The 22,203-nt window shown below is 35.0% G+C and overlaps 1 protein-coding gene across 1 annotated transcript in view; it reads left to right on the forward strand.

The window, feature by feature from the left end:
* The window catches only part of ECPAS (Ecm29 proteasome adaptor and scaffold), a 148,605-nt gene that overhangs the window by 72,904 nt on the left and 53,498 nt on the right, over positions 1-22,203 (forward strand). The window contains 7 exon segments of the mRNA XM_020972446.2: positions 3,978-4,027; positions 5,143-5,209; positions 5,340-5,462; positions 7,349-7,452; positions 17,385-17,508; positions 18,874-18,954; positions 20,914-21,136. Coding sequence (XP_020828105.1) covers positions 3,978-4,027; positions 5,143-5,209; positions 5,340-5,462; positions 7,349-7,452; positions 17,385-17,508; positions 18,874-18,954; positions 20,914-21,136 — 772 coding nt within the window.

The raw sequence follows: 22,203 nt of genomic DNA on the forward strand, positions 1-22,203 counted from the left end.
AAGTAAAATTACAATGGAGGATTAAAATAAATTCAAGTCTTCAAAAATATACCATTTGTAATAACTTTCCTCCTTCTCTATTGTGATTGGGACTGCAAAAGGTACTTTGTAAGTCATCAGTACTTGCCTCTCCTACAAAGTAGTTGTAAAAATTGTATTTTTAGCACTAGAAACTTGGGTTGGGGGTGAATGGAGCCAGGAGAAAGCTTTACAGCTGAGCTCCCCTAATATTCCTCTCCAAACAACTTTAAAATAACACTTTACATTGATCTCTGGAGTGGTAAAGCCAACAAATGTCGAGGTGAGACATTTTTCCAGCCCAAGAAAACTTAGGAGTTTGAAAGGAGAGGTCTGTGTCACTGGGGTGGAGGGCTAGCCTGGAGTGCAGAAACACAATCACTGAGTCTTGGAGGTGACAGTGACAGTAGCAGCTTTGGGAGCTCTTAGCACCTTGGTAAAGTGATTAGATAGCTGGTTAGAAAGAGATAACATGGGGAACCTTGTGCTGGCGCTAGGCACAGGATCAGCTGTTGTTTGGCAACTCCATTGCTTATCCTACTCTCTGGTCACAATTCCAAGGCAGAGAGGAGTACTTTCAGTCTAAAGGGATCAGGAGCTCTTCCAGGTTAAGGACCAGAGCTCAGATCAGGAGAGCAATGACTGTGCCTCTTCCTGGATCACACCACCTTGGAAACACCAAAAACTTCTAGATCCCTCCGGAACTAGCTCTGAAAACAGCAATGTGAAAAAGCCTAAAGCTTGGGATTGTGCTCCCTGCCCTGGGAACAGAGCCCAACTTTATCATAAGGTTTAAATTAAAGAAATAGACTGGGAAAATAAGCAAACAACAAAAAAAAAGAACCTGACCGTAAAAAAGTACTATGGTGACAGGGACAATCAAGACAAATTCAGAAGAGGAAGACAGTGATGTTAAAACAGCCACAAAGCAAAGCCTTAAAGGAAAGAAAAAATGAGTTTGACATAAGACTTAACAAGAATTCCTGCAAGAGCTAAAAAATTATTTTAAAAACCAAATAAGAGTAGTAGAGGGTAAAATTAGGAAAAGAGATGAGAGGAATGCAAGAAAATTATGACAAGACAGTTATCAGCTTGGTAAGAAATGTACAAAACGTACTGAAGAAAATAACACCTTAAAAAATAGAATTAGCCAAGTGGAAAAAGAGGTACAAGAGCTCACTGAAGAAGATAGTTTCTGAAAAATCAGACTTGGACGACAGGAACTAATGACTCCATGAGACATCAAGAAATAATAAAATAATGTCAAAAAATGAAAAAAACACTGAAGAAAGTGTGAAATATCTTATTGTAAAGAACAGCTGACCTGGAAAATAGATTGAGGAGAGATAACTTAAGAATTATTGGACTACTTGAAAGCCATGATCAAAGAAAGAGCTTAGATATCATATTCCAAAAAATTATAAAGGAAAACTGTCACGGTATCTTAGAACCAGAGGGCAAAATAGAAATAGAATCACCTCCTGAAGGAGATCCCAAAATGAAAACTTCCAGAATATAGTAGCCAAATTGCAGAGCTCCCAGGTTAAGGAAGGAATATGGCAAAGAGTCAGTATCACGCAAGATTTAGCAGCTATCTTGTTAAAGAATGGAAGGCTTTGGAATAGGATGTTTCAGAAGGCAAAGGAGCTAAGATTGCAACCAAGAACAACCTACCCAGCAAAACTTCAGGGGAAAAAATGCACAACTAATGAAATAGAGGCATTTCAAGCATTCCTGATGAAAAGAGCCAAGATAAATAGAAAATTTGACTTTCACATACAGATTCAAGAGAAAACACAAAAAAGTAAACATGAAAGATAAATCATAGGAGACTTAATAAGGTTAAGAGATAGCTATAAAAAGGTAAACATGAAGCAGATATCAAAACATACTTCCCATGTAGGAATGTAAATAGGAATGTAAACTATTTACATTCCTATATGGGAAGCTGATATATATAACTCCTAAGAACTATATCATTATGAGGGCAGTTAGGTGGTTAGAGGGCATGGGTGTGATTCAGTGATATTGGCATGATCTCAGAAAAAGAGGGGTGAGAAAGAGGGGTGAACTGGGAGAAGGGGGAAAGGAGAGGAACAGTGAGAGGAATCTCAAAAGAGGCATGCAAGGAAGAGCTTTTACAGTGGAAGAGAAAATGGGGGGGGAGGGGTGGAACTTCCCTCTCATCTGAACTAGTTCAAAGAAGGAAGGCTATATATACACGCTTAGTTGTATAGAAATACATCTTATCCAACAGAAAAGGAGAAGTGGGTGGGTATAATAGAAATGGATTGGGAGGACTGATAAGAGGGAAAGCATATTAAGCAAGGCAGCGGTCAAAGGCAAAACAGACTTTTGAGGAGGGACAGGCTAAAAAGAGAGAAGGATAAACAGAAGAAAATAGGATGGAGAAAAATGCACAATTAACAGTCATACTATGGATGTCAGAGGGATGAACTCATCTGCAAAATGGAAGCAGATAGCAGAATGGATTAGAAACCAGAATCCAGTATATTGTTTACAAGAAATAACCCTTGAAACAGAAAGATGCACTCACAAAGTTAAAATAAAGGGCTAGAGCAGAATCTGTTCTGCTTCAACTGAAGTTAAAAAGGCAGGGGTAGCAATTATGATCTCAGACAAAGCAAAAGCAAAAACAGACCTAATTAATAGAGATAATCAGGGAAACCACATCTTGCCATAGACATTGAAAATATCAGTACTAAATATATATGCACCAAATGGCAGAGCGTCCAAATTCTTAAAAGGAGAAGTTAAATGAGTTACAGGAAGAAATAGTAAAGCTGTATTAGTGGGGGACCTCAACATTCCCTTCCCTCAAAGGTAAATAAATCTGAAAGAAGTTAAATAGATAAATAGAATTTTAGGAAAATTAGATGTGATAGACATCTGCAGAAAACTGAATGGGAATAGAAAGGAGTATACTTTTTTCTCAGCTATACATGTCACCTTCACAAAATTAAGGCATACTAGGGCACCTTATTAGGGCATAAAAACCTCATAAACAGATGCAGAAAACAAATATTAAATTCACCCTCTTTGGACCATAATGCAGTAAAAATTACATTCAATAAAGGGCCTCAGAAGGATAGATTAAAAATAAATTGAAAACAGTAATGTAATCTTAAAGAATGAGTGGGTCACAGAACAAATCATAGAAACAGTAATTTCATTAAAAATAATGACAACAATGAGACAGCATACCGAAATTTGTGGGTTGAAGTCAAAGCAGTACTTAGGAGGGAAATTTACAACTCTCAGCAGGTACATCAGTAAAAAAGAGAGCAGATTAATTGGGTTAAGGCACAATTCAGGTACAGACGTAAAGTTATATTGATGACTTTTCATGATATTCTGAAGTCTGTTTTCTAAAGCCATTTGATTGAAGCTGAATTTTATTTAAGAGAGTACAGTATTTTACAGTATTACAGTAATTGTGGATTTTTAAAAATTACTGTGTATACTTTTAAGATTGAGGTAATAGGAAAGCATGTTTAAAAAGGATAAAATTATAAACTAGTATGTAACATAGCCTAGCCTATAATCAGTCCTATATTCAGTAGAATGAGTTGTGACTTCTTAGCATGTTATCCTCTCTGTTTAGAGAAGGCATATTTTAGTACTTAGTGATGACACATCAGGTCGGAGAATATGGTGTTAAAATATCCTCTCAAAAAATAGCTGGCCAAAGAAGAAACATTCAGTTTCAGCCATGATCATATTATGGCTTCCTTCCTGATGTAATTTTGACAGAAATTTTAAAAAATTTTTATTATTATGTAATTGAATTTTGTTAAATTTTATGTGTTCATATTCTAAGATCTGGTAGTTGGAAATATAAAGAAAACTAAAGGTTTGATGGAAGGTACATACTATTTTAGTGCTATTTCAGTCATTAGTTTTTCTTAATACTTTGTCATCTTTTAAAAAATGTCTAGGATCCTAAACTACTGTCGATGGCATATTCAGCTGTTGGAAAACTTTCCAGGTGAGTAAACTATTATCTGTAAGGTACCTGTGTCGTATCTAAGGGAATTTGTATATATGGTATTTAGTATTTGTAGGTGAGAGACGGAGAATAAATGTGTCCTTTTCAGAGCTTGGAAAGAAGGATTTTTGTTTGGTGTATCTTCTTTGTTTTTTTTGTAGAAGAAAGTAAAGGTCTTGGAATCTGTGTTCAATCTATTTTCTAGGTTTATTTAACATGTCTTCCCTTTATGGACTCTGAGGTCTAGTCAAAATCATCTTTTTTCTGTTGGTCACACTTTGCTGCCTTTTCTCAGCCTGTCTCCCATGTCTGGAATACACTCCTTCCTCACCTCTATCTCTTCAAATCACTGCTCCTCTCCAAAGTATTTTGAGTTCAAAGTGTCTTCTCCTTCATAACGCTGCCCTCTCCACCCTGACCTCACATGCTAAGTGCTCCCTACCTCTTAATTTGAAGTTTTGTTTCCTTTTTGTATATTTATATAGGTATGTTTTCGTGACAGAATATAAGTTCCTTGAGGGTAGAGACTTTTAATTTTGTCTTTGGATCCCTTGCTTCAAGCATGGCGTCTGTCACGTAGTAGGCACTTAATGAATGTTTGTTGATTGATTATATATTAGTATGTCACAGAACCGTTGTGAAGAACAAGTGGCTAATAGAATAAAGTTCTGTATTAAGCATATTATGTTAATACAGCGCTTCTGCATTCTAACCGTAGTAAATATCTACTCTTAAGCATATGTTTCATGGTGGAAGTGGTTTCCTTTACTTAATGTTTGTGTAATTACTGGCTAGAATCACTTGAATGGTGCTTTGAGGCAAAAAGGGAAGTAATTGCAAAAATAAAATGTTTACCTTTATCCTTTCTCAAACCATAGAATTGTAGGATCATAGATCTAGAACTGGAAGAGACCTCAGAGATCATCCAATCTTAACCCCTCATTTTACAGGTGAGGAAACTTGAGAACTAGGGAGGTTATTGATATGCCTTAGTTCACAGGTAGTATCAGAATCTGCATTTGAACCCAGGTCTTCCCACTGCAGAACCAGTCCTTTGTTGCTTCCCTCCCAACATGTTTATTTTAAATAATTTTTGTGTGTCTGTTTTCTTGTAGTCGAATGCCTCATTTGTTTACCAAGGACATTGCTCTTGTACAGCAATTTTTTGAAGCATTATGTAAGGTAGGTGAATAGAAATATTAAGTAAGATTTTTCTGCTTGAAGTGCTTCCCTGCGCTGAGGATGTTATTGATAGGTGGGGTAGAAACATTTTGTCTTTCATCCTTTTTTTTTTCCTTTTTTTTTTTTTCAGGAAGAGCCTGACACTAGGCTTGCCATTCAAGAGGCTTTATCTATGATGGTTGGAGCATATAGTACTTTGGAAGGAGCCCAGCGTACTCTTATGGAGGCACTGGTAGCTTCGTACTTAATAAAGGTAGAGTCAAATCTTTGAATACTTGAATCTGTTTTAAGTAGTTTGATGACTTGTATAGTGCAGTTTTAAAATTCAAATTTGTTTTGAAATGGTTCTCATTCCTTACAGAATGGAGAAAGGAATTTATGTTTTCACTTACCATGGTGGTATAGACTTCACAGAACATTTTTCTTTTGTTTCCCACTGTAATAAAGGTCTTCTAGCTTTAGGGAAGAATAGGATGATGGTGGTATTTTTAGGGTAGCCTGGTACAAGATCTAGTTGCCTTGATATTCTTTCTTTTAAAATAAGTAGTGCTTTGTTTATTTAAATAGCAACTGGGCGTTTGAACCTTCTGATGTTGTACAAACACATGTATGTACAGTGGGAACATATGAAAATAAGCAAATATTCAAGACTTAAATGAAGTAATAGCCTCTTTTGTACTCTGCCTCTTTTTCATTCCCTTTTGTTTGTTTGCCTTGAAGAATGAAAGAATTCTGAGTATATTTTCCTGTAGACATTTTTGTCCTATTAATGATGATAGGTGGAGAGGGATGGATTTGATAGGGGAGGTTAAATGTGTTTGAGATTAATATAAATTTTTGGGTCAAGTGGAATTATGGCCATTATTTTAAAATTTATTAAGATAAATATCAATCTCTTGGCAGTAGTTCAGAAGTTTGTTTTGAGCATTCTAGTTTTAGGATGTAGCATGGCTGAAGAATTAGGATAAAATATTTGTATTATATTCACAGAGGGGAGTTCAGGCATACTTATAAGTATCATTAATGATGCATGGTACGTAATGCTTCATGATCGTATATTATTGTGGTTAGCCATGGAAGTACTTAGGTCTGTTTGAGGGCTTCCTGGAACATGACTTGCATCCCTGTGTAGTAGCTTCATCAAGAGAGAGTGTAGCTTTCAGTTCTCATACAACAAAATTGTCAAGCTTGAGACAATTGACCACTTACTGAGAAATCTATTCAAAATGACAAAATCTTAATTTGATCGAGGAATTTAGACTATCCTTTGAAGTTCATTGTCATATATGTAAGCTAAATTAGGGAGGCAGAACAGTAAAGACATACTGAAAGAGACATTCTTGTGCCTACTCATTGTTACTAATTACTGACTGCCTTGTTTTTATACCCCTTTTGTGTTTCCATTTTTGCTAGCAGTTGTGATTGAAAGAAGTTAATGGTTTTGAGGGAGAGTTCAATGAGAATTAGGCCTCAAAAAACGAAAAGTTTAGGTATCATGATAATATGAAACTACTTTCTTAGTTGTAAAGATTGTGTCATTAAATCTATTCAAATTTATTGCTTTGTTACATTTGGAGAGCAGAAATTTTGAGATAGTGCAATGCTCTTTCAGAAGGAAATCATATGTCTTTAGGGCTATAGTTGAGTATCAGTTTCTGTTTTTTTAAGTTAGTTGTCTTACTTCAACTGTGAGGAACAGAGGAAGTCTCCTGATCATCTTCTATTTCAACTCAGAAGAACTATTTCTGGTTCTTATGTATAATTCAGAACTTTGGAATTGGCTTAGCAGAGAGAAAGATTTTGTTAAATTGCTACAGAAGAGCAATTTCAAGAGAGGGACTTTACATGGGGTATGTATATGTTTTATAGGACTTTTCCTGGTTACCAGAACATTCTTCATAGGACATCAAAACACTTTTAAATGAGGCCACTTTCCAAAATTTATTGTGGAATTTTTTAAACAGTAGAATTATTTTGGTCAGATTAATATCTGTCAGTATGTCCAGTTAAAGATTTTGTGTATTTGGATTGTTCTGTCTTTATGGAAACATTTATGAGTTTTAAAATATTTATATTTAAATGATTACATAGACTTAGATGAGTTGCTGATAATTGATTTATTTTTTATGTGTCAAATAGCCCGAAGTCCAAGTTCGCCAGGTGGCTGTGAAATTTGCCAGCACGGTGTTTCCCCCAGATCACATACCTTCCAGATACTTACTTTTACTAGCTGCAGGAGATCCGTAAGTTTCAAAAGGTGTTACCTGAAATTTGGATTCAGTTGTAGTTGCTTAAAAGTTTTGTCAGATTATACATGTTTAGCAGTGCCCCACTTGGATGAAATCTTTTATGAAACCAAGCAGACCTTCTTGGGGATAAAGGTGAGAGTTACTTGATGAACATCAGTAAAATTTGAGGGGCTTTAAAGATATTATATCTTGATTTGAAAAGTGGGATGGTGATAGAAACATTTCCTTCAGACAAAGATGGCCTACTAAGATGAAAGTTTGAATTTCCTCAGACATTTTAAAAAAAGAAGAAAAGTCTAATGATGTCAGATGATTTTATCTTATATCTCATTTTATTATTTTATTCTCCCTGTCCTGCCTGATTTGATTCAGTAGGAGCAAAGTAAAGAAATGAAAATCAGGTAGGGCATCAATGGAATTGGAAATAAGAGAGGAAAGGCTGGCAAGGTTGTTAATAGGGGGACATACTATGTATTCAGATACTTTTGTGGTCTGCTTTCAGAGACTATGCCAGAGAAAGATCAGAAATAACACGATTTAAGGCTAGTTAAAAAGACCCAAGAATATGATTTTGGGTCAGACCATTGGTAGTGCATCGAGCCCAGTATTTTGACAGTAATACTAAGCCATGTGGTTAACCTCATTATACTTTACCTTATAAAATTATGCCTGGTGATCCCAAGCTTTTCATAATGAATTCATTTGTAGGACTGTAATACATCTAATCTGATCCTTAGTCTGTACATGTTTTTGCTTGTATCTGGGATGACATCTACATGCCATCTTAAGTGTTTGATTTTTGAGAGAGTGTCACTTTAGAGTATAGTCATTCCCTCCTTCTCATCTGTATGCATTCCTGGAAATTGTGTTTTAAAACAGAGTATTTTCCAATAGGAACAGTGTTATACTTGGGAAATGTGTTCCTGATCAAAGACTTGCCATTAAATAGATTAAAGATATGATCAATAATGCCATTAAAAGAAAGGTAGCTAAAGTCTGCCATGACAATTTAAATAAAATTGGGCCTTAATTTCCATTAAATAAGAATAATTATATTATTGTAATTATACATTCTACAGTAATTGTAAATTTCAACAAGGGACTTCCATCCACAAGTATACTTTATCCCCCCCTAAACCTGATTTCATTGATTCAGACAAATGTAAGTGGTCTCTAACTCATGTTCACATAGCTTACTATGTGGCTGTTAACTTCTGTTTTAGTGTTCTGTGCATTAGGAAGCTACTAATCAACAACAACAACAAAATGCTGCTAAGTCAGTTTACTTGGCACTTGGTTGATAGATACTATAGCATTCAAAGTGCTGTGAAAATTAAATTGTAAAGTAAAGCTGGTAAAATTGAGTACTTTCTATACTTATTTTCACTTTTTTTCCCCACCCTTTCAGTTAAACTTTTTTACTTTTTAAATTATTTTTACTTTAGATCTATGATTTTATTAGACCTGTGATTTCACTGGTAACATGAGCCATCACTGTAAAAACAACTCTACCGTGCAGATCAGCCACTTACCTGTAATTTGGAGTCTTTTAAAATTGGGATGACTTTAAAATAGGCCAGAGGGATAAGAGGTTAAGTGATTTTTCTATGGTCACATAGCCATTGTTGTCTTAGATTTCTCCTCTTTCACTGTCAGACTCCTAGAAAAAGCTGTATACACTCATTTCATGTACTTTCTCACCTCTTCCTCACTTCTTAGTATTTCATAATCAAGTTTCTCCCCTTAACATTCAGTTGAAGTTGCTCTCTTCAAGATTACCCATCAATCTTTTTACTTCCTAATTGATTCCTAAAAGATTCTGTCTTGCCCGAGCCTGCAGACAACTTGATGTGAATATTCTTTTATAGTATATTAATATTAATTTATTGTTATTCTGAACGTGAAAGCTTTAGACAACATCCATCAAGGAGACATGTTATTAGACAAACTGAATTATATCAATATTAACAGTTACACTGTGAATAAACCCAGAAGTCCTAAAAAAGTTAAAACCAAATGGACAGATAGCACATCAGTTCTTTTTGGAAAAAGTGTAAAAGGAATTTTAAAATTATGCACAGAAAGGCAACAAGAAACATCAGTTTCATGAACTAACTAGGTCATCTTACCTTGTATTACTCAAGGTGAACATAAGCAAAATCATCACCATCAGTGTACTTATGATTTGGTAGTAATAGTCTTGTTTTATTACTGAAGGCCCTTACACTTTAATAAATTGTGATTTGGTCAGCATTACAGAAATAGGAAGTGACAGAGTAAGGAGGATTTGAATCAATCCAGTGGTCCTTTGATTATGCCATAACCTTACCAGATGTTCAACTATTAGGTATTGATGTGGAAGTCACTTTAAAATCAAGTATCTATTTGTAGTCATACCAGCTGGTAGAACAAAGGTCAGCATTAATATCAAAATAGAACAAAAGATAAACTTGAGAAGACACTGAGTCATTATAGCAGTTCCACCCTAACGCATTTAAACAGAGTTTTAATTTCTGAAGTTTTGTAAGTGACTAAAAATGAGGAGAAGGATGTTACCGTTTCTTTAGAGAAGATATAGAAAGGCAAAACAGTTTGTGGAAGGAGGTTAAAGAGCCCAGGAGCTACCTAAGCCAGCAAACACTTCATCTCCTTGCCAGAGCCTGCAGACAACTTGATGTGAAATCCACCTAAGCCAGATCAGCCCAAGAACATTTGTAGATGAAATGGAAAGGATGACAAATAGATGTAAATAAAATATCCATTTTAATGGAAATGATAATGTAGTCACTACATTTAGACTCTCATACCTTAGGGCCATGGGGCAGCTAGGTGGCACAGTAGATAGAGTGCCGGGCCTGGAGTCAGGAAAACTCATCTTCAAGAGTTGAAATCTGGCCCCAGACACATACTAGCTGTGTGACCCAGGGCAAGTCACTTAACTCTGTTTGACTCAGTTCCATATATGTAAAGTGAGCTAGAGAAGGAAATGGCAAATCACTCCAGTATCTTTGTCAAACAAAACCTGAAATGGGGTCAAATAAAGAGTCAGTCATGACTGAAATGATTGAACAGCACTTCAAGGCCATATTTGTTATTTGAGGACATTTCCATCTTCCCAACTTAAAATGTAGTAGGGAGGAGCATCTAGACTTAACCAATACTTGGAGCACAAACCTACGCTGGAGGCATTCTGCAAACAGTTTTCAGGATATCTCAATTCTGAGAGAAGATGGTGCTATTATCAAAAAGATGACAGAAAAATCAACCACAATCAAACCATTGACCTACTTTTCTATTATACATGCAGATCCTTGCTAGAAAATGTCATAAGGGTACAAGCAGACTTTTGTATACAATTTTATATAGCATACCAGATCAGCAGGTTTTTACAGTTGACTCTAAGGTATAAAGAATCTAAGACACTGCTGTCTGTTGTTTCCTTATTGGGGGAAAAAAAAACCAAACCATTTGATTTGGTAGAACAAAGTGCAGCCTTCTATGTCTTCCACTAAAAAGATGTCTCTCACATATGTCAAGATCAAACATTTGTGACACATATAAGCAGAGAGGTTGCTTTCATATTTAGTGTTCCTCTGAACATACATAACAGGGAGATAGCTTTGCATGCTCAGTGTTCTTCTGAGTGTCAGAATCAAGTGGGGCATCATATAGAAAGATATGCATATGCATGCTAGACTTCATTGTCATAGAAGATGTCTTGCACACAGTCTAAATAGATCCCTATATTGATGGTAAGATTCTACAGCTCTTTTTGTTTGTGGATAATACTGTAATAATTGAATTGAAACCCTGGAATACTGTTGTTAGTAAGATCAATCGTCACTTGAAGATCAGCTTCATTACCTACACAAGAAAAACAAAACAGATGGACAGCACTTAATGCCCAACAATTCAATTCATCAAACTGATTGATTACTTAGAGTGTTTAAAGTCCATGCTAGGTGCTAGTGATACAAAGATAACTGGACACAAAATGTGCAGATCAGGAAACAGTTACAAAATTATGTTTCAAGGGGAGGAATTAATGAAAAAAATTTTTATTAAGCATTACTATGTGCCAAGCACTGAGATATGTGTTGAGTATACACGTTAAAATGAAGACAGTCCCTGCATAAATGAGAATTCAATGAAGTACTGTGAGAAATTGGAGGAGGATGTGATCACCTTCACTTTTGGAAATTATGGAGAGTTTCATAAAAGAGCATGGAATATAAATTGAATCTTGAAAGAGCCACCTCTATAGAGATTGTGTTAGGGAGTCCATTAAGGGTATAATTGGTGTGATGCAGAGAGTGCATTATTGGTGTCAGGCAAAGAGATGGAAAAAGGATAACAAAAGAATTCCACTTTACTTGGAACATAGACTACATAAAAAAGAGTAGGATAGTATGAGGGGAAAAAATTGGGGTCAGAATGTGGTAAGCTTTAACTTATAGAGTTAGAAATTTATACTTTATTTGGTACTCAGTGAGAAACTAGAAATTTGTTTCTAAGTAGAAGAGTGATGTGCTTAGAAGAAAGGGCACATTTAGAACAATACCTGGGCCTTGGTGTGAGCAGAACTGAAGAATAGACTTGAGGTAGGAAAATCAGTTATGGAGTTACTGCAGTAATTTAGGTGAAAAGAGATGGAGGACTTAATTAGGGTAGTTTGAGAGCATGCAGAGGGAAAGAGGAGTGTTTTGGAGAGAAATAACAGAATTTGGTTACTCTTTGGAGTGAAGGGGAGGAAAGAGTCAAAGATGGATGCCTAAGTGACTAGCCCATAAGCAGAAAGATTTAAAGGTGAAGGCTAGATTTTTAGGGAAAATGGGTTTAGGTTTTAGACATTGAATTTGAGGCCCTGGTGGAATATTTAGGTGGACATAACTAGAAAACTGTTTGTAAAATGGGCGTGCAGCTCTGGGGGAGGTTGTGGGTCAATCAGTAGGAATTAAGAGCTTACTCTATGTCAGTTACTGTGCTAAGAGCTGGGAATACAAAGAGAAGCCAAAACAGTCTCTGCTCTCTAGGAGCTCACATTCTAACAAAGAAAACAACGTGCAAAGAACTAACCATTAAGTGGTGCTTTAGCAGGGCCCTATTATTGGCCAATCAGTGAGAGCCAGAGTGAATTGGATTTAATTGGATTTTTTAAAAAAATTTTTATTAAAGGGGCCATCCCTTGGCTTACTTCTTAGAAACCATAATCATTGAATGGGTGTTGCCTCAGTCAAAGTGAGAACTCAGAAGGACCTTAGCTTAAAAAAGCCAACGTCTCCCACTGCATCCTGAGAGCCATCTCCACTTGTCCTGATGTGTATCTGACCATTGGATCCAAATGGCTCTGGAGGAAAAAGTGAGGCTGGTGACTTTGCATAACCCTCCCTCACTTAAATCCAATTCACAGCATCATCTTCTAGATGTCATGGTCCTCTTTGAGAATGAAGGACAAACCACAGCCTATGAATAGTAGAGCTGTTTTGAGGGGGGGCAAGTCAGCTCCTGCTCCTACTCACCTTGCCTCTCCCCTCCCCTCCTTCCCTCTCTTCTTTCATCTCCTCTGTAAATTTTGATGGCTGAAACGTACCTTGATATCTTGGAGTTTACTAGCTAGATTTCTTTCTTAAAGACCATGCCTTAAAACCCTTAAACACAACAGTAGGTCCCTACCCAAAATGAAATGCTAGATTTCTATTAGAAAGTAATGAAAATATGAATGTATTTTTTTTTCCTATCCAAGTTCATGAACTTCTTAAAATCTATTCATGGACCCCTGGGGGGGATGTCTTTGTATCGTAGATTAAAAGCCTCTGATAAAGGGAGGAGAGAAAAGGGCCATGGACCCTTGGAGAGCTCCCATTTTTAGTGGGTGTGAGTTGGAGAAAGACCTAGCAGAGGAGACTGAGGAGTAATCAGAGAGGTAGGAGAACCAGGACAGATCAGTTTCATTAAAACCTACAGAAGAGAGAGAATCCAGGAGGATAGGATGTTCAGCAGTGTCAAAAGCTTCATAAAGGTCAAGAAAGGATGAGGACTGAGAAAAGGTCACTAGATTTGGTCATTAAGAAAAGATTGGTAACGCTGGAGAAGGTAGCATCAGTTGAAGATGAAGTTGGAAGCCAGACTGGAGAGAGTTTAGGAGAAAGTGAAAGGAGAGAAATTGGTGTGTACTGATTTTAGTCAGCTTTCACAAGGAGTTTCTCTATGAAAGGGAGAGATAATAGGAGGATAAAGAGAAAGGTCCTTATGCTCTACCTACAAAATTTACAGTGCCTTAGGCATAAGAAGGCAGTGTTCAGAGAAATGGTGTGGTCCTCGAGAGGGCTGAAAGTTGTGCCAGGTAACTGAAATAATAGTGCAAATTTCTTTAAAATTCTTTATTTAATATATTTTTTAAAATAATAAAAGTCCGTTTCCTGTCCCACTTCCCTTTTCCTTCTTTCCATGTTGGGGATGGGTGGTGCACTGCAGGGAGAAAAAACCAAAATCCTCGAAACAGATATGCATAATTAAGTAAAAACAAATTCCTGCATTGGCTGTGACGAATATATTTAAAAATTTTTTTTTGTTTTTATAGTGTTGTTCATCTATAAGTTGTTCTCCTGGTTCTGTTTACCTCATTCTGCTGCAGTTCATATAAGTCTTCTCAGTTTTCTCAGAAACCATCTCCATAATTTTTTTTTAAAGCACAGTAGTATTTTATTACATTTGTATACAGTAATTTGTTCAGGCATTCCTTAATTGATGGGGGCACCACTGGAGTTTCCTCTGATACCACAAAACAAAAGTTACTTTAAGTATTTTTGTACATATAGGACTTTTTCCTATTTCTTTGTTATCTTTGGGGTCTAGTAATATTGCTAGCTCAGTGACTTTCTGGGCCTAATTCCGCATTGCTTTCCATAACAGCTGAAACCAATTCATAGCTCTACCAACTGTGCATTAATGATCCTTTTTTCCTACAATTCTCTAACATTTGTCATTTTTCTTTTTTGTCAAATTTGCCAGTCTTGTAACTGTAAGTAGAGTCCTAGAATTGCTCTAATTTGTTTTTATGTAATTGTAAGTAACTTGGAATTTTTTTCCTTATGGGTAAGAGTGCATAATTTTAAGGATAAGGCTTAAAGCACTCATCCTGTTTTTTTTTAATCTTGTTTTGTTTTTGTCTTTGTATCCTTATCAGCCAGCACAGTGTTTTGCATTGTTGTTTTCAATAAAAGGTTTTTGAATTTCAAAAGTTATCATTGTGGATACTGACGTTTTTAAGGATGAAGTTGGGAGAAATGGTCTGAAGGAAAACTGAGATCCAAGTGTGGAAAATCATTGAGGAGAAGACTTAAAAAAATTTTTTTTAACTTAAAATGCAAAAGTATTTCCACATGCACAAGCAGAACAGAAAAAAAAACGGTTCTAAAAGAAATGGAATTTTTCATTTTATACTCCTTGCTTTAAAAAAATTAGTATATAATAAATTCTCTAAGTTACATTCATAACTACTTTTTTTTGTCTGTGATTGCATCTGAGCTTCTTTCTCTTCTCTGTGCATTTTTAAAAAAACAGGTTTTGTTGACCCTTGTTTGGTGGGGGTCAGAGGGCTTTACAATATTGCTAGACCCCTTCTCTTACAGTTAACTAAAAGGGAAAAAAAAACCTGCAGAAAATGAGCATAGTCAAGAAAAAAGAATCCACACCCTAGTAATATTTAAAACTCTGTCTTGTACCTTGCATCTGTCTCCTCTCTGTCAGGAACTGGGTAACATGCTTCTTCATATATCTTCTGTAGACATAGTGCTTCACTGCTCTGATCATACTTAAAATCTTTCTAAGTTGTTCTTCTTTTTACAATGTTGTTATCCTTTTATAAATTGTTCTCTTGGTTCTAGTCACTTCATTTGTATCAATTGATATTACCCAGGATTCTCTGAAATAATTTTTTAAAAAACTTTTCTTATAATAAAATCATATTTTTTATATTCATTTACCATTATTTTTTCCATCTATTCCCCAATTATCCTTAGATTCGAGTTCTTTCTTTTCTTCTATCCCCTCATTCCCACCTCCACCCCACTCCCACCTCCCAATCCTACCTTAGGAGCATGAAATTTATTTTGCTTGTGACTATTCCTTCCTTGGTATCGTCCTCCCCATTTCAGATCTTAAGGTTCTTCTGATACCCACTCTTCCCTACTCCTTCTTCCATGTTTGTAGACTGTTCTCTTGTACCCCAATTATGATAAAGAACAAGTTCTACTCCATTTTCCTCCTTTACGAGTTCCTTTTACACCTGCCGCCCTTTTCTCTCTTCAGACCTAAGAACAATCAACCATCCCTAACTCTTTTTTTTTCTTTCTTATTTCAGGCATTTAAAGGCATTAAGGTTCTGAAAAGACACTTGTTCCTTTACCCAGTAATAAAATTTTAAGTCTACATTATCACACACCTGTTTCCAAATTCCTAAATAAATTCACTTGTCCAGGTTTCTCTTGGCTCTTGAGTTTAAATTGCAAAGTTCTTATTCAGCAGTGATCATTTCCTCAGAAATGCTCAAAAGCCCTGTATTCTATTAAAAGTCTCTCTCTCTCTCTCTCTCTCTCTCTCTCTCTCTCTCTCTCTCTCTCTCTCTCTCTCTCTCTCTCTCTCTCTCTCTCTCTCTCTCCCCCCTTCTCTCCCACTCCCCCTTCAATAGGTTTATACTCAGCTTTCCAGAGTAAATTATTCTAGGTTGTAATCCTGTATCTTTTGCCTTTCGGAATATTGTATTCCAAGATATTTTCTTATTTATAATAGAATCTTTTAGGTCTTGTGTGAGCCTTACTGTGGTTCCTTAGTACTTGAACTGTTTCTTCCTGTATGCTTGTAGCGTGTTTTTTCTTTGAAGTGGAATCTCTGGATTTTGTCTGTGTCATTCTTGGCTCTTTTGGGAGGTGATCTGTACATTTTCTCTATCTTCACTTTGCCTACTGGTTCTAATTGATCTGTACAATTTTATGATTTCTTGAAATAGAGTACCTAGGTTTGGTTTTTTTTTAATGGTTTTAAGACTCTAGTGATTGTTAAAATGATTTCTACTCGTACTGTTTTTCTAGGTCACTTGTTTTTTATATTAGCTTTACGTTTTGTTCTGCTTTTTCTGTCTTTTGAGTTTGTTCAAATATTTCTTATGTTCTTAGGAGAAAGAGACTTGCTTTATTTTGGGTAAAGTTTACCACTTTCTGTGCTCGAAGGACAAACAGTATTTTCTTTCCAATTCTTTCCTCCAAAGCTTTTAGAATTTTTTTTTTTGGTCACTTCATATCTTCTAGGTATTCATGTAGTCATTGTGGAAAATCCATTTTAAAAAAAATTTTAAATCTCTTGTTTATAGTTATTAGTAAAAGAGAGGGAGGGAGAGGGAAAGGAGTCAAGGATAATACGTGTAATATCAGTATATATGGTTGTAACTCCTAGTACATGTAGCCTTATACTTTGGTAGTTAAATATTACTTTATTGAGAATTTGAAGAAACCTAAAGAAACCTGTTGAAGAAACCTTAAAAACCTAAAGCAGTTTTATTTTTGTAGGCTATGGTTAATGAAGAGTAATCTATAATTTATTTATTCTTGAGAGTAGAGTATTTGGTCCATTCTTTGATTTATATTCCTGGTCCATAATTCTATCTGTGTCTGGTGCATAATAAATACTTATTGAATATTTGTTAACGGTTTATATCATTGGTTATAGAATAAAGGTAAAGTGACAGAGTAGTTCATCTTCAAGAATCAATTGCTTATAATGTATTTAGGCTTTAGGGTGTTATAGAAGAACAAGAAAATTTGTTTAAAGAAAGCACCACGCCATCGCTAAATTGAACTGTTATTTATTTAAAACTTCATACTCTTCTAGGTGATAATGACTTTACCTTTTTTCATTTTCTTTTTTGAAAGGCGAGAAGAAGTCCATGGAGAAGCACAGCGTGTACTAAGAACTCTTCCGGGTAAAAATGAAAAAGAAAGCACTTCCAAGCAAATGCCTTCCTTCCCAGAAATGGTACATTATATTCAAGAGAAGGTACAGTATGGAACTTCGGATAAATTTATAACTTGGATAAATCCATAATGAAACTTGAGTATTTTGCCTGTATTCTTTTCACATATTATTTAAAGTAATGAATTTTTGAATAGTATTAAATAGAAAATATACTAAAAAAAAGGCTGATATTGAATGTAAATACTTAGACTGAACAGAGTAAGTGCAGTTTTAATGATGTGTGCATTTCTGAGCTGTCTAGATAGAGTTAAGAAGGCATTGGAAAGTTTGTTTTTCAAAACAAATCAAACATTGCGGAACTTCGAAAACATATTGAAACTAGTATATGTGAAGCAGTGACATGCTTCATTACATTGACATTACAGTGACAACTGTAATGGTTTTAGCTGTGTTGTGGTTTGGTTGTTTTCTTTTTTCTTAAGTATCAAAACTGAAAGACTCTTTCCAACAGCCATATCTGCTTTAAAAACAAACATATGGCTCTCTTTTGGAGACAGAAGTGGATAACAGGCCTTGAAAAAAACTTTTACAGTTGATTTTTAGTTTTAATTCCTCTGAAGATAGCAGGAGGTTGGATCTGTTTTTACTTAGTTTATACTCTCTGTTGAATAATGATAACAATAACTACATTTATATAGTGCTTACTGTTCCAGGCACTGTGCTAAGTGCTTTACAAATATTATCTCTTTTGATCCTCACAACCCAGGGAGGTAGGTGCTATTATTAACCTTATTTTACAGTTGAGGAAACTGAGGCCCCTTACTCTATTCACTATATTCCTTAGCTGTCCCTTAAATTATAGAACTGTCAGTTCCATTGGCCAGATCTTGCTACTCATCTAGTCAGCCATCATATTAATCTTATCATCAGTGTTTTAATGACCTAAAGCATATGTCACTGTGCACTTATGTATGATTTCTTATTTTATTGCAAAATGAGGGAGATAATATAGGCTACTATTGCTTTGCCCACGTATAGGTTCTTACTCATAATAGATGTTCACTAGGTATTTGTTGAATGAATGAATATTTCCTTAAAATCCCTCTCCTTCTCCCTTTATCCCATTGTCACATTCTATCTATATTTACAAGGGATTTATTATTCTCCCTTGTTTTAGCTGGTATGGGAAGACCTGGGTATAGCATGGCATTGCTATAGTTATGGTGTAATTTATGGAGTAGATACTATGGCTTTAAAAACAAACCCTTCTGAATATTCAACATGTGTTAAATTGAATGCATACCTAACAGAATTCTTATAAATAGTATGAGGGAAAGTTCGTGTTGCAATGTAATTTATTTGTGACCTATAAATTGCACATGTGCATCATTTTTAATGATTTTTCTCTCCTACATCCTACTTCTTTGACATAGTCCTTTTCTTTAGGCTTCACATCGAATGAAAACTCCAGCCAAATATATGACAGGAACTGCCGTTCTTCCTTTTAATCCAGCTACATTTGGAGAGGTAGAGCTTTCACTTCATTTTGTGTGTGTTGATTTTCATAAATATTTTGAATACACATTTGTGAGTTGATAATGTATGTATGTGTATATGTATATGTATATACATACTTAAACATGCATATATGCACACACTGAATTTTTCAGCTAGTCTGTTGCTTTTATTTTAAGAAGCAAGTTTTAGAAATAGGCAAGTCTTTTTTTAAAAAAATTTATCAGTTGATTTTGGTTTTATATGACAATTATTTCTGGAAATACATTCCTGTCTGCTAAACATTCTCTTTCTTATTACAAAGAAAAATGGTTAAGCAAAAACACCTAATATATTGGAAAATTGTTTCTCTTTACAATGTTATTGTCTTTTTAGTAATTGTCCTGGTTCTGCTCACTTCACTCTATGTCAGTTCATACTATCTAGGATTCTCTGAAATAATCTCTTTCATCATTTTTTTCTGGTGGAATAATATTCTGTTACATTGATATGCTACCATTTGTTCAGCTGTTATTTTCCATTTGATGAATACCTGTTTAGCTTCTTAAGGTCCATTTTTTTTTCTTTATAAATTACATTCAGCTTTGCTGGATAAGTTATTCTAGATTCTAAACCAATTTAAAAAAAGCTTTTTGGAATGTTGTATTCCAAGATCCCATAAGCATTGTATAAATATTATCTTATTTGATTTTCATAACAACTCTGGGAGCTAGGTGCTATTCTGATCTCCATTTTGCAGTTGAAGAAATTGAGACAGACCAGTTAAGTGACTTGCCTAAGGTCACATGGCAATTAATTGTCTGAGGCTAGATTTGAATTTAGATCTTCTTGACTTCAGGCATGGCACTTTTATCCACTGCACCACCTGACTACTTAATTAGTAATTTAAAATGTTTTCACATAGTAATGTGATTTATGGTTTGCAACTTTTGTGAAACTTCTCATCCTTTGATCTCTTATTCACATCAGTTCCCAATATAACTTGCATTTCAGACTTTTATCAGTGATTTGCTTTAAAAAGTTATCTGCATTCAGTGGTTTCTTTTCTTAGTCTCTCTTCATTGACTTTATTCATGTGAAAGCTTTTCAGTTTTGTGTAATCAAAACGATCTGTTTTGTCTTTAAGGTCATCTCTGTTTTATATGTTTCTGTGTGTTTGTTTATTAAGCATTCTCCCCAGACCCATCATTGTGAAATGTTCTTCGTAGTCTTTAATTTTTTTTCAAATAACGTTTCCCTTTCTTTTCCAACTTAAGTTTATTGTGGTTTATCAGAGACAAAAAAGAATATAACAGTGTGTTGTCAGTTCAAAGTAAGATATAATAATTAGAACCTCACAACACTGGAACCACTAACTAACAATCCATACACTTATATTCACATGAAATTGATCTTAAAGGATTATCTTGCCCAGGTCCTTATAATATCAATAAATAAAATATTCTTAAAGGATGATTGCTTATCCTATAAGGTCTTACAGAAAATTTCAAAAACATTCCTTAAGAATATATTCTATTTTCCTTCAGTATCAAGAGGTTCTTAACTGATACTGACCTGTGTTTGTCCTAAGTGCATCATTTTCTTGTGTTATCCTTAGTGGCAATTGACAAGGTCTAGGGATCTTTTTTGATTGTGATATTTTTTTTCAACACACTGTGTCTCAGATTTCTGCCTAGCTATATGTTTTATATCTTTGGCTCATAAAAATAGTAATTTTTAGCTAAATCAGCATGACCTCCAAAGTTGATTTTGGATTTTAACTATGATTCAAAATTGCATGCTTATTTGTTAATTGGTTTAACAAATTTCAATGGCTTGAAATAATAATAACTGGCATTTCAGGGTCATTTTTCATAGTGTACTTAAGGAAATTTAAGTTCTTGTGAAGGAAAATGGAAGAAGCTGAAAGTTTTATTCTCCCTCTGTATTGTCTGAGTAGCTTATTTAGAGTCTTCTTTTTTCTCTTCTCAGATAGTCCTGTATTTGCGAATGTGTCTTGCTCACAGTGCAGGTGTGGTTCCCACCTCACAGAGCTTGGCAGATATGCAAGACCATGCCCCAGCAATTGGTCGTTATATAAGAAACCTAATGTCTGGCAACCATATAACATCATCATCTTCTTCTAAAGGCGGGGAAAACAACCCAGTGCAAATTTATATTGGCCTCCTTCAGCAGCTCTTAGCAGGTGTTGGAGGTAAGAAACCTCAGTGCTAATAAAAAATAATAAAGGTGTTACAAAAATAATTTAGGTGATTCTCATATTTTACTTTTGAAATTAAAGGAAAATGTTCAGTTTGTGCTCAAATATATTGGAATTAACTTTTGTTAAAAGCTTATTTTTTATCTATATATCATCTATCCAAAGTTTTCTGTGATGTATCACATCAGCTAGTCATATGAAGGTTACCTTTGTCCTTCATGGTGATAGAAGTCATCTTTGAGTCTTAAGGTAAAAACCTTAAGTATAACTGCAAAACCAGATTTCCCAAAGAAAGGAGGAAGGGAATTGTTGACCCAAAAGAAGAGATTTTTCTTGGGGAATCTTCAAGGTACATATTAATTAATAAAGTCATTCTAAAGTGAAGATCATAACGACATATTAGATGGGCAAAGAAAAAAATACTCTTTTATGCATTTGGACCGAAATTCTGATTCTGGGATTCTTAATGTTTCTTTCACAATGGACCCCTTTGGACTTATTCTTATTCTAAGCCCATCTTAGAATATTTTTAAGTGCATAAAATAAAATAGATGCAATTAAAAAGAAAACCAATTACATTAAACTACAGTTATCAGAATATTTAAAACATAAGTTTACAGCTCCCAAAATAAGAATTTGGCATTTATTTTAATGATGATGTTAATGGTGACAACAATATGATAATAGTTAGGATTTTTTTGGTCCCTACTATGTGCCAGGCACTTTTCTAAGCACTTTACCAACGTCTCATTTGATCCTTATCACAGCCCTGGGAGGTTGGAGCTATCATGATCCCCATTTTACAGATCAAGAAAGTTAGGCTAACAGAAGTTATATAACTTGGTCAGGGTCACACAGCCAGTAAAGAATCTGAGGCTGGATTTGAACTCTGGTCATTCTGACTCCATGGCTACCTGTTCTGTCTACTGTGCCATTTAGCTTGCCTCCTAAGTCACAATTGTCTTGACCCTTGAAATGATACTTGCTGTGCACAATTGAGAAATGATAAGATATTCAACTTTAGAGCAACACACTTTATAATGATCGACTTGAAAGAATTT

The sequence above is a fragment of the Phascolarctos cinereus genome, unplaced genomic scaffold (genome assembly GCF_003287225.1).
Source record: "Phascolarctos cinereus isolate Bilbo 61053 unplaced genomic scaffold, phaCin_HiC Scaffold_4;HRSCAF=312, whole genome shotgun sequence".
Classification (NCBI taxonomy): Eukaryota; Metazoa; Chordata; class Mammalia; order Diprotodontia; family Phascolarctidae; genus Phascolarctos; species Phascolarctos cinereus.